The sequence below is a fragment of the Olea europaea genome, chromosome 20 (assembly GCF_002742605.1).
Source record: "Olea europaea var. sylvestris chromosome 20, O_europaea_v1, whole genome shotgun sequence".
Taxonomy (NCBI): domain Eukaryota; kingdom Viridiplantae; phylum Streptophyta; class Magnoliopsida; order Lamiales; family Oleaceae; genus Olea; species Olea europaea.
In genome coordinates this window covers 1,984,027-1,997,342 of record NC_036256.1, presented here as the reverse complement: position 1 = coordinate 1,997,342, position 13,316 = coordinate 1,984,027, and the positions used below count along the sequence as shown (strand labels likewise).

The window sequence follows — 13,316 nt, the reverse complement described above, 5'->3', positions numbered from 1 at the left end:
TGGTAACTTTCTCCACCATTCAGAAACGATTCATCTGAATGTATGTTCTATAAATTCAAAAGTTGTATGTTTCCCATTTATTGAATTGTATTGCTAAGTCTGTACTTTTTATCCAAGTTTCAATAGCTTTATTTTTATCTACACAATCTAGGTCTAACCATACTCCTGTTGTGTGGATTAGTTCATCGTAAGATTTCACTGGATTTATTTCTTTTATAGATTATTTTCTCATATTTTCAGTATATCTTTTCTATATTTTTCTATATTGATTAATATCATCCTTAAGTGGTATTGTAGCATCCTAAGGATAATCATATTCTTCATAACTGCTAAATTCTATTTTTATATTTCGACTTGATGATGGATTAGTATTCATCTTCGTATTTTCCATTTTTTCAGTTAATTCTTCTAACTGTTTTTTATATTCATCATATTCTTCACCAGTAGATTCTAAAAATTTTTGTTCTAAATCTTATACATCTGTAATTATATATTGATTTTCTTCATGTTTTTTCCCTTTATTATTTTCTTTTTGAGTTATTCTAAAATTTTGAGGTGGATTAATTATAATTCTATCTTTTCCTTTAAGATTTTTATCTAATAGAGCATTTCCTATTTGTAGATTATGTTCTAAATTTTCTAATTTTTTATGTATATTCTCAAAACTTTCACTTGTAGTGTTTTTAGGTAAATAGGGATAACTAGATTTTTTATTTTTTCTACTTTTTTCAAAATTCTTCAATTATATTTTCTTCATCTACAATATTCATCATAATTTTAGATTCGTAATATGGCTCCGATACCATTTCTTTGGAGTGTGCAGCGGAGGGGTTAAGATTTTCGAGCCAATTAAAATCTTCATAAGTTTTTAGAATATCACAATAAAATTTATAAAATTCACTATCTTTTGTTAAGACTTTTTCTTTAATAATTATATTTAATTTTTAAATTCTTCTTTCCAGGTTAATGATTATTTTATGTATGTCATTTTTGATTTTGATTGCTCATTTATTTATATAAAAAATTTTATGTTTTAATTTTGGATTTAAATATTCGATAAAGAAACTTTTTAGATCTTCTTTTGAATAATTTAATTCACTATTTGTTGCATTTCTTAGTTCAATAAAATTTTGTATAATATTTGGGCTTAAATTTATTAAAGATTTATGATCTATATTTCTCTGAGGACCTAATTGAAGGTTTTTATACATTGTAGTGGTTTTAGTTGCAAATTCTCTATAAGGGGTATTTTTGGAAAAAATATTGTTCAAAGGCTATTTTTCAAATGATTATATTTCTTGGTCTAATCTTCTAAATTGGTCATGTATTTAGGCTACCTATAGGTATTTCCTCAAACTAAAATATACTTCATTTTGCAATTTTTTTAAAAATTCATTCTTCTCGTTAAAATAAATATCTTAAAATTAACCTCCATCTTATAATTTTATTTTGAAAAATATCACATCTCCATTTATAAATAATAATTTAATTTTCATTAATAACAAATATTTTGAAAATCACCTGTTCCGTGACCTGGGTAGTTCATCCTGATTTCTGGGACATTGTTCCACGTAAACAAACTTTGGGTTAATTACGTGAATGGCTACTGAATTTTGTCAAGTGTTACTGCTTAATAATTGAACTTAAAAATGTATTTCAATATTCACTAAATTTCACGAAGTGTTACAAATTCATAACGAAACTTAAAAATATATCCTAATGATCACCGAACTATGCACCTTAAAATGAGTAACATGATGCATCGTTCAGTGATCATTAGAATACATTTTTAAGTTTAGTTATGAAGTAAAAACATTTGACAAAGTTGAGCGATCATTGAAAAATATTTTTAAGTTCAATTATTAAGTAGTAACACTTGGCATAGTTTAGTGACTATGAAATATATATTAAAATTTAGCCACTGTTTGTCCCCATTAATTTTCATTACATTACATTTCATTTTTTCTTTCATATTTTCAACTACACAATCTTCCATAAAATAATATTACACGTAAATCGAAATTTTTTTCATCTTTTTCAACCATTCTTTTTCAAAAAAAATACTATTCTACCAATTTTCATTTCTCTAAAGTGGGGGCCAAACGGGGGCTTAATTATTGAGACCCTCAAATTGATCTCCGTGAAAGAAAAAATAAAAAAAAAATGAAGGAAAAAGGAAAGAAACAAAAAATAGAGACTATAAATCATAGCTAATTTCTATCCATCGCGGTGAAAGTGCATTTGATTTTTAGATCAACTGGTGTCGGTTTACCATATCTCGAATTTCGCCAAATATTACTACTACATAATTGAGGTTTCGTTGGATATGATTTTTGAAAAGTCAAAAAAAATTTGGAAATTCAAAAGCTGCTTTTGAATTCGTTTGACTTAATTTTATAAAAGTATTTCTTCTAATTAGAAGAGTTCTTAAAGAAAGATATTACTTGACCTGATCTAAAAGCATTTTATTAATATGAAGTTATTTTAAAAATTGAATTTCAAGAAAAAACAAAAATCACGTCAAACAGTGCTCCGCTTGAAAAATATTTGGGGCCGAAGATGGAATTATCTCTTTCATGTGCTGATTTTATTTTTCCCGCGCACACATAAAGTGGAACTTTTTTCCTTCTAATTTATATTTTGAAATTTTCTTCTGTTGTGCATCTTGGAAAGGCCGGGCCTTGTAGTTTTGTTTCAAAATTCCTTGAAATTTTTCTTTAGAAAGGGGATTCAGTTCCAATTAACAGATCAAGCGCAAAATTCCAAAGCCTTGAACAGTTAGTCATTTTCTTTTTATTACTTAGCAAATCAAATTCTCAATTTTCTGGTTTAATTCATGCATCAGAACTATCTTTTACTGCATAATTTTCTGGTTTTGTCTGAATGGATCTGCCAACATTTGTAGTATTATTCTCTGTCAAATCTATTTTGGAGCATAGGAAATGACACATGCTTGCTGTTTCTCCGTTTCTAAGGCATTGTAAGATTTTATTATGCACAAATCTTATATTGTTTGGTTAATTATATTAATGTGTCGTTCCAATTGATCATCGAATAAAGTATTATAATCTTTTGAGAAAAATGAAAACTTTCAGTTGTAAACCCGAGAAGTTATAAGGTGTTTGATGAAATGCCTTTAATGTGTTGGATGTGTGTTTCGACAGCAAGGTTTCTAATATAATCTATTTGGGATTAAACTGAATGATGCGATAGCTTTCACATGTAATAGGATTGTGTATTTTGTTGAGAAATATGACAAATTGTTGAAATTCATTTGTAAGTTAGTGTGTGTTGTTTGTAACTTGCTGTTCTTCGTAGAAATTTTGCAACAGCAGCAGGGAGATTATCAATAAGTTTTACCTACAAGTTGAAATTTCCATTCAAGTTCTCATCAAGAAAAATTCACATGGAAAATAATCTCAGTAGTGATTCAAGAGGCGCTTTAATTGTTTTAGAAGGGCTTGATCGGTGTGGGAAGACCACTCAATCAAGCAGACTACTTTCATACTTGGAAGAGTTAGGACATACAGTCGAATCATGGAGATTTCCTGATAGAACTACGAATGTTGGGCAAATGATTTCTTCTTATCTTGCCAATAAATCACATCTGGATGATCACACAATCCATCTTCTCTTCAGTGCAAATCGTTGGGAGAAGAGGTTAGTTTTGAGCTGAGTTTGCTTGCTTCTCGGTTTGGACAACATTCGTGACTTTTCATACACGCACATTCTGTACCAGCCACAACACAGTTATTCAAAATAGTGCTTTCTTGAAGTCACATTAAAGTTGAAAGATTGATACCTGATTGCTGATCTTGTTGATGTAGATCATTGATGGAGTCTAAGCTGAAGAGTGGAACCACTCTTATCATTGATCGTTACTCTTATTCTGGTGTTGCTTTCTCGTCTGCCAAAGGGCTCAATATGGAGTGGTGTAAGGTGCAGATGTCATCAGTGATATTCATAATATAACTTCTGCTGAGTTTTAAATAATAATTCTTGAAGCTAGTTAAATTGTGAGGCCTTTTGTGCAGGCTCCGGAGATAGGTTTATTAGCTCCTGATCTGGTATTATATCTTGACATATCACCCGAAGTAAGTAATTTTGGATGCACTCTTTATTTGCATTGTATAACATTGAATTTCCTCTTAATCTCGAATCTGCATATTGGCATCTTATATGTTTCAGTGAAAATATTTGTTCAGGTTACTGGGTTATTCTTCGTAGTTTCAAACTATCTATGTAGGGTGAATTTGCATGGTGTATTTACATACGTTCATGGCATGTGACTAATAAGTCTCATTTTATTTACATGCTTTTGCAGATGTAACATAGTAGAGAAGACTCGTATTTTAGAACCCTTGCACCATTATTGATTATATCAGTCGTATTGTACATTCATTTCTTACTCTTTTGATCTCTATCCATTTGAACATCTTGTGTGCCAATTATGTAGTCTTGTGTGATATGAATGACACAATTGTAGAATTTATTAATTTTTTTTTTCTAACTTTCTACATCAAGTATGCCTGCTGTATATTAAACTTGCTTTGAAATTCTTAGAATGCTGCTGAACGTGGAGGTTATGGAGAAGAGAGATATGAGAAGCTTGAATTTCAGAAAAAGGTTGCCCAATCATACAAGACTCTTCGTGATGCCTCATGGAAGGTAATGAATTTTAGCCCTTTCTGATACTTTTATACATTCAACACGCTGCAGATCGTGTTTGAAGAAGTACGAAACTTTAAAAAGTAGAAGTTTAGATTATACGAACACGTGTGTTAGAAGTCTAATAACCCGGTGATCAATCTTTGGGTTTGCCTCACTCCCCTGTTGGGGTTCAGTACATTTCCTTTGACACCAACTTCCAGTTTCAGATTGGCAACATATTAGTGTGTGGCATATCATGTCACGTATCAAATCTTGAAGTGGTGGTATATTAAAAATTTATGATTTGTCTTGCTGTTATTTTCCTTGCCGTAGAACAAAATGTCAATATCTGCCTTTTCATAAGCCGACTCTAATAAGCTTATGTGATCAGACACCATTGCTCCTCTACCGTTAACCTTTCTTTGTTGTCCTCATTGTAGATTATAGATGCCACGCTTCCAATTGAAGATGTTGAGAAACAGGTGAGAGAAACTGTACTGAACTGTGTGGAGGCATGCGTAAAAGGGAAACCTCTTTCAGAGCTCTGGTTATCCTAATTTTCCTTTTTTAACTCCAATTGAGTACAAGTTTGAGACAGTCTTGCCTGTGATTATGAAAGAGGAGTGTAATTTTAATTCAGGTCGTTTTTGTTGTCTAATTCTGAAGATTTGCAGTCAAGACGACAATGATCGTAAACTAGAGGACACTTGGCCCATGTGGCCAAATTAAACTTCTTTGTATTGCTAATGCTGCTTTTCCATTTCAGGACAAAAATGTGTTTGTATGCATAGCTTAAGTAACTCTTTTTGCCGTTGAGCTTTTTTACAAATTACTTTTCTGTTATCAGCTCGTGCCATAAAGTGTTGGATTAAGTCATGTTATGAGTGCAATCCTTGCATTTAGTTGCTATTCTTGAATTTGAAATTCTGAACGTATTGCTGATGGTACGAATCTGAATCCCATCAAACTCATATAAACTGCCTACGCCTCTCCCAATGTTTACACATACATAAACAAGCTTATGGGTTGAATATATTATTAACTTTTTCCCATTCGCGATTTTTTCCCTTGAAAGAATTCCCTTCAGGCTGTGATTTCTTTCCCTGCACATTTTTGCAAATAATATGCGAGAAAAAAACAGATGTAAAATCGGAACACCCAACCGATTAAAATATGTTTTCATATTCTCATCGTTAGTTATATGTCATCATTTTTCTCAACTACGAATCTGCTAATTTGGGAGAACCCAAATCACTCCATCTAATCCGGCGATGAGACTAAATTTTCCAAAGCATGAGTTCATGTTAAGCAGATGATATTAAACTTGTCTGAAGACTCCAAATGAAGGCAACCAAAGCAACTTGTAACGACCCTGGCCTATCAATTGGTAATAAAATACAACTTAAATCCCTCATAAAGTAGAGGTTTTACATTTGAATCATGGAGACACAATACAAAACCATGCGAGGTAAGATAGATAGGTGTTCTCTTGAAGCAAATAGTACGTATAATATAATAGCTTATACACAGATGCTCAGGTCATTACACATCTGCACCTGCATTCATGATTGTAAACCATCCAAGGAGCACACAAGTGGAGCAATTCGAAATGTAATGCTTGGCCAGAGATAGTCATTCATATTTTGGTTGTAAAAGTGCTTGCCGTTCAGAGTAAAGGAGGAAAACACACCACATGGATATGTATAGCACTCACATTTTTGCTAGAATTATAAATCACCATCCTTGTGAAAATTAACATGATCTCGTAAAGCGCACTAAGGACAGATTTCAATTCATCATTCTAGGAAATCTTTCAGCAATGGAGTGCACATGAATCTCATAGGATTTCTTAAAAGCATTAACAAACGATACAGTCTATTTACCTGTAACAAGAATTCCAGAAATTTACAACCCCATAGTAGCATACACAAGCAGCCTCTTTCTTAAAACTTGGCAGCTGGGATGAAGAAAGTTATCATGCAACGCCATCAATAGAAAGCACTCTCAGAAGAGTATGATGCATTATCTTGATGGCTGATATGAGGTCCCTACATGGAGAGGCAGAGGCAGCAGAAATCACCGTAAAATCCAAATAACAGGATTATAAACAAGACGATAGACAATATACCAAACAATCAGATACTTCATTCTATGTTCCTATGGCGAACATGATTTACTATGTTCTAATACCAACAGATCAATAGAAATTTAGCTATATTTTTCTAAAGAGAGAATAATACGACAAATAAAAATCATCAATTTTGTTATTATAAAAATGTAGAGTACATGTTTGCTGAATTTAAGAAAGAAATAAAATTTCCTAGTAAGAAATCAAGTGGATGCCAACATATGGTAACCAAAATAATAATAAATAAATAAAGGCAATAGCCTCATTCCAAGCTACAACAATGAATGACCCTCAAATAATCCTCACTTATACATTTTCTGCACATTAAAAGTGAAAAATATTTAATTCCACTAACAGTGGGAAGTGATAACCGTAAAAGATAATCGTTGATCTTTTTTTTGAGAAGGGAAAAAAACGGAATCATACTTAAAAGGATAACCAACTTGAGGAATTTCTGGGTAGAAAGTTAAACTGTATATGGTTAAGTTAAAAAACACCTAGTCAAATTTCACATTCCTCTCCATTCAATATTCTTATGAGCGAGGACTCTCATTATGATTTCATTGTCTTTTTTGGGGGTGAGAAAGTTCAGTGTGGTGCACGTATCAAGAAGACTTTTAAACAGGTTTAGATATTATATCTTCTTCTTCTCCAACTTTTTCTTTTCTCTTCTACTTCTTCAATGCCTCTCACCTTTTGATCTTACACCATGAAACCTTTAATCCGGAAATAAAATGATTGATGCTGACATTAAAGGCTCAAGGTTTTCAGGAACCAAAGACAACTACGTCCATCTTTCCTTCACAAGAATGAAGCAACCTATGTGAGCTACCGTATCAATAGCCTCCTGGGAACTAGCACCTCGAATACTGTCTGGCACCTTAGAGCACAACTAACTTAGATTAGACCGGTACCACCTCAGTTGTTAGTTAAACATCCCATCCCATTAAACAAGGCAGCTTAAACATGGAAATGCAGAAAGCTATTGAAAGACACAGGTCACACAGAAACTATGTGGACATTGAAACATAGTAGGATTAATGAAATCAACATAAAGGTAAAGTTCAAGTCAAAACTGCTAACATGTATTTTATTTCCCATCAGCTACAGCTCACTATGATTTCGCCAAACAGCACGGAACTCCTCACGGAATGTGTTCAAACGAGCTTTCAGGTTAGGTGTTCTCAAGCTTGCATGAAGAAGGGTGACTGAGAGAGAAAGAGAGAGAGAAATGGAAGTTATAAAAGAATATACAAATAGAAGCAAAAAAAAATTATAATAGGAAGTATGACATTACCAAGAAGGCCAACAACAAATGCCAATAAGAAAGTAATAAGGCCACAAGAGAGAAACCAAAGGATGAAACTCACTGGAGAAAAAACAAATAGGAAAACAATTGCTTACAATAGGAATTACAAACATTTAAGTCATACAGGAGAAAGAAACCATAGTAGAGTATCCCAATACCTGTTGCCAATATCGAGAAAAATACCCATCGAGGCTGTCCACATATATGTATTGCTCTTTTGGCAGATGGACGCCCCCGAATAACGGGCCTAGAATATATCAGCCATATATCAGAAATTCTAGCAAGAAGCAGGATGAAATAGTTAGTAATTCCAGAGTTACAATTGTACTTACGTATGGGGAGGTCTCATTTTTGCAGCTAAATGTGGAGAAAACTGCCTGACTGTTCTTGTCACCTTTTCACTGAAAGTACCTGCAAAGCTGTACGGACAGATCTTAGCAATATGGAGAAGGGTTAATGAAGAAATAATTACTCAGAACTCCGGAAAAAAGCATCAAACAGAGCCAGCTTTGTTTATGGATAAAGGAAAAGGCACTGAAACAGATTGAGAAAAAAATGTTTGCAGTAGAATTTCCAACCTTTTCCGAAAATATAACATGCAGAAACAAGAATATGTTTTAAATAACAAGAGTGTCTGACTGTGAGCCTATGATTTTACCCAGCCACGTGTTACAAACTCATGCCCTTGAATCCACCTCAAATCTCCATCACAACATATGAAATTAAAAGAGAAACAAAGAAACACAAGGCCGATAAAACCTTTACAATAGCAGAAATTTTCATAATATACAATCCTTATGTAGCACACTAGGATTTATGTTTGGTTTTTGCATTCGACTAATATGCAGATGGATGATCAACATTTTACATAATCCAACCAAAGAGTGAAGTTAATAATTTAGAAAAATGCTACTCAGCCAGGTGCAAAACCAGGCTCAAAAATAGGAAGCCGAGGTGGCAACACCTCGGACCTTAGATCTGGAAAGAAAAAAAAAAGTAAGTGAAATCCCCTGTTTTTGAGCCTGTTACTGAGCCTGGCTCAGTAGCAGGGCTGAATAATTTAATTAAATCTCTATTGGCAACATATCAAATCCACAAAATTACTCTTTTTCTATCAATGTGACCAATTTTTATTTTCCATTAATAGCCCTGCCGACATGTTATGACAAGGGAAAGGGAGTTACCTCTAAGTAAATTTTTGTATAAGAACACGTGCAGATATGTCACTTTTTAAAAAAATACTGAAGAAAAGTTACCAAATAACTCTTAGATCAGTTTCAAAAAAGTAACTTGCTGTGACAAGTAAAATGTTAATTATTTCAAACCTTCCTTATTTACTTATAAGTAAACTTATTAAATTTAGCCATCATGCTGTAAATCCTAACCATCTACTCAAAAACCTATAATCTTTCATCGTCACTAGAAATTTATAAGGTTAAAATCAAATAATGTTTCTGGCTAACAGCTCATCCTAGCCCTTGTTATATAATTAGCGACTGGGATTAACCTGATCTTTATGTTTTTGACTAAAAGTCTGCTTCCTTAATTCACAGAAATCAATAGATGAAAAGAGAATTGGATCTACTTCAGGTGCCACGGTCTTAGGGACAAGTCTGAACTCGATTCAGAATATCAGATTTCTTGGTCAAATACTAACAATTCAAAAAAATAATAATAATAAATAAATTGTTCATTTGTGATTTACGTAGTAATCAAATCTTTATCACATTTCACTTTCTAGAGAATCTAAAGTTATTCTTCCAAATAACTGAACTGTAGAACATGTATTTCAATGTTAGCCAAACTTTGTTCCATAGAATGCAGTTGTCAATATATGGTTCTAGATGGAGAAACTGGAAATACATGATGCGGATAGCAAGCATCAATTAATGCTCCTTATCAAATATAAAGCCAGTAAATGCACAAAGGATATCATGATTCCACATAAAGATTATTAAGCCCCCGCTTGATCCCCATTACCTAAAAATGAAAATAGGGGGAATAGTATTTTTTAGAAAAATGAGTGGTTGAAAAAGAAGAAAAAAATTTCGATTTACGTGTAATATTATTTTATGGAAGATTGTGTGGTTGAAAATAGGAAAGAGAAAAATGGAATGGAATGTAATGTAATTGAATTTAATGGGGATCAAACGGGGGCTAAAAGTACAATCAAACCTGCAGTAGTTAATTTTCTAGCTCTAAGAAATATTTACTTGCCTTGTCCTAACATTTCAATACAAATTATTAAGCTACTTCTAAATCTTCAACTATCCCTGTAATCAGAGATTAATAGGTCGTACAGTTCACTCAAAACAATAAAATAACTGTCTCCAACATAGTGAGATGATTATAAATTACTAATGATACAAACTGCTTGCACTAGAAGATTAAACTGAGCATTGTTCTTACAAATCAATCTATCTCCAGTTTACATAACTATATTGTTATATTATTAAAATCTTGGAAGCAACAAAAAATTGGCCAACTATGACAAATGAACATCTAAATCACAAAATTCTAATAGTAAGAACTTGGAAGTGTTCATAAACAGTTCAAATTATAAATGGATAAAAATGACTGGTGATAAATGGAGAGCACTTTAGGTCCCTTGAAATGTGCGGATAAAGAGTAACTTGAGCATTTAAAAATAGTTTACAAACATAGGCTAAGATTATAGCTACTAATGATTATACTTGTGGATTTGATTCAAAAGCATCACATGAGCAGAAGTGAATACCTATCATTCAGAAAAGCAATGCTGAGAGCTGTTAATAGGGCAGCTACAACAGCTAGTGGCCTCCTGAAAAATCCCAACCCTGAATTGAAAAATGCACATGCTTATATCTATTAGTATCCATGTGCTAATACATAAAACCAAATGAGTACTGAACATCATATTGAGCTCCCTTACCAAGAATAAACGCAAACATTATGAAGTAATTGGTTCGATAGCTGCAAGACACCGCAAAATATATTACTAAATGTAAGTATGTAGAATTCCAAATCAACAGCTGCACAACTTTATTCCTTTTCTTGCTGTGAAAAAACAAACGAATATACTAGGCACCAAGCTTAACGCTCCACGAATTAAACATACCGCACAAATCTAAACGTCCTACAAAATATGTTTCTTTTTTTTTTCTCTTCCTATTTAATAAATTTAACATAAGTAGTACAGATTCAACCACTCGATAATCACAGAAAGCATGAAGCTAGTAATTAAAAAAAAAAAAAAAACACACGCACACACACACAAATCTCTCCCTCCCTCTCTCTCTCACACACACACAACGTGTAGAGATATATAACTGAGGATCGTACTAGTAGAGATTACACTTGAGGCGACTGTTCCATTTGGAGTAGGAATTGGGGACAGCGAATCGGGAGAAAAATTCAGAGAGAGGCCGAGGCGGGGATGACCAATCCACTTCGCGAAGTGCCTCCATTAGATCCTCTGCAGTGACGTTGCTCCAATCCATTTTATTAATTAAGTAATGCTTTGATCGACAAGCTATTTAACTCCGCGAAACCCTAGGTGAAGAAATATAAGGATAAAACACCACAAATTAAACACGAAAAAGGAGCAAGAAAGGAAATCTCGAATTAGTATTTGATTTCATAGGATTTGGCAGGCAAATGTAATAAAGGTTGGAGAAAAATAAAAATTGCGATGCGCTTGATGCTAAAAAAATCGAAAAGAAAAGAAAAATATTAATAACATATTATGTCTGAGCCCGGGTTCGAACCGGGGACCTCTAGTGTGTGAGACTAGCGTGATAACCAACTACACCACCCAGACAATTTCTACTAGTTGCTTCTATGTCTCTTATTCTCTTATTTATTCTTCGTTTGGCCCCCCAATGTTTAGAATAGTGTTTTTTTTTTGGTTTTTTTTTTAAATGTACGATTGAAAAAGAATGATTTTTTTTATTTACGTGTAATATTATTTTATGAAAGATTGTAAGATTAAAAATAAAAGAGAAAAAAAGAACGAGAAGGAGAATGTGAACTAAACGGGAGCGTAATTGCTTTCCCTGATCCCTTAACGAATGTGATCCAAATTCATTGCAGAGGTGGAATACTGGGTTCACCTGCAATCACGAGTGAAGGGGTTTGGTTATTGTATCTTAATTTAGTAGAGTCTGGTTGATTCTCATTAATTGGGAAAAAATAAGTTTTGAATAGTACATTTAAAAGAATGTGTGGTGAAAAAGTAGAAAAAGATTTTGAATTTAAATATAAAATATTTCATTTTGTAAATGTATGATTGAAAATGATTCTATAACAAACCATAAAATAAATTAATGGGTATCTAACATGCATTAGATAATATGTCTTACAGGTGCCTTTCAAGCTCCTACACCTTAGTTGCTACCTTCATATCCATGATGTGCCTAACTTTGTGCAATGATGTGCCTACTCACAATTTTCTTCGTATATCTGAGTTGCTGATTTCGTGTGCCACGATATACTTGTATTTCATATCATCAGCGTACATTTAGTTATGTGAGAAAGGCCATATTATATATAAAGTCTAATGTCATTGAAATGTATAAGGTGATACAAAAATTAACCTTAACATCCTTTGTATTTATTATAATTTTTTAATATAAATAAATTGTTAAAATTAACTAGGTTGGTTTAGATTTGTATTAATATATGATATTGTGTGAAGATGTATTATCGTGAATATGAAAAATATATTTAGCCCTGTTTCGTAATGATTAAAATTCGAATTTTAATTTAAGTCAAAATCAATAATAAAATTTTAACCATATACTTAATGAGATTCATAACTTTTCGATAACAAATTTTATCATCATTTATCAACATTTACTAAAAATCTAATTTTAATATCCTCCAAACAATGGCTTAGTAAACAGAAAATACAAACGTAGAACTATTTCATGTTATTTTGATAATCATCACATCTTAAAGTAAAAATAACGTCATGTTTCATATTATTAAAAGCATGTTTTGAGAAGTGGTAAACGAATTATAAATAAATAAAAAATAAGTGGTAGATAAATAAATAATATTTATAGGTCTCTTGATATATGAAAATAAAAAGCTTTAGAGTGTTTATAAATAATTTATAAATATGGGACAAACAACACCTAAGTATTATCATTTTTTATTATATGCACGTGAATTCCATAAATTCTTTAAATTTAAAAATTTAATCACTAAAACATTCAATTAAATCATGCAAAGCATACATGTACCTCT

The 13,316-nt window shown here is 32.3% G+C and overlaps 2 protein-coding genes and 1 non-coding gene across 5 annotated transcripts; 1 reads left to right on the top strand and 2 right to left on the bottom strand.

Annotated features, from left to right (window-relative positions):
* Nucleotides 1-2,512: 2,512 nt before the first annotated feature.
* Nucleotides 2,513-5,496, top strand: LOC111369378 (thymidylate kinase). Of its 3 annotated transcripts, XM_022990869.1 has the most exons (7): nt 2,513-2,777; nt 2,906-2,980; nt 3,319-3,660; nt 3,828-3,939; nt 4,035-4,094; nt 4,564-4,668; nt 5,091-5,496. In XM_022990869.1, exons 2-7 carry the CDS (start codon nt 2,943-2,945, stop codon nt 5,205-5,207), a joined length of 774 nt encoding a protein of 257 aa, XP_022846637.1. In that variant the 5' UTR covers nt 2,513-2,777; nt 2,906-2,942; the 3' UTR covers nt 5,208-5,496. The 3 variants fall into 3 exon arrangements, with proteins under 3 accessions (XP_022846637.1, XP_022846636.1, XP_022846638.1); XM_022990868.1 differs by having other exon boundaries at nt 2,513-2,980; XM_022990870.1 differs by lacking the exon at nt 2,906-2,980 and having other exon boundaries at nt 2,514-2,777.
* An 826-nt stretch (nt 5,497-6,322) lies between these two features.
* LOC111369377 (PRA1 family protein A1-like) lies at nt 6,323-11,796 on the bottom strand. The gene is made up of 8 exons (XM_022990867.1): nt 11,409-11,796; nt 10,999-11,039; nt 10,825-10,903; nt 8,420-8,506; nt 8,246-8,334; nt 8,076-8,147; nt 7,862-7,986; nt 6,323-6,698 (listed from the first exon to the last, which is right to left on the bottom strand). Exons 1-7 carry the CDS (start codon nt 11,564-11,566, stop codon nt 7,883-7,885), a joined length of 630 nt encoding a protein of 209 aa, XP_022846635.1. The 5' UTR covers nt 11,567-11,796; the 3' UTR covers nt 6,323-6,698; nt 7,862-7,882.
* Nucleotides 11,797-11,812: 16 nt separating this feature from the next.
* On the bottom strand, nt 11,813-11,886 carry TRNAV-CAC. The gene has a single exon. It is a non-coding gene; the product is annotated as a tRNA-Val (tRNA).
* Nucleotides 11,887-13,316: the final 1,430 nt, after the last annotated feature.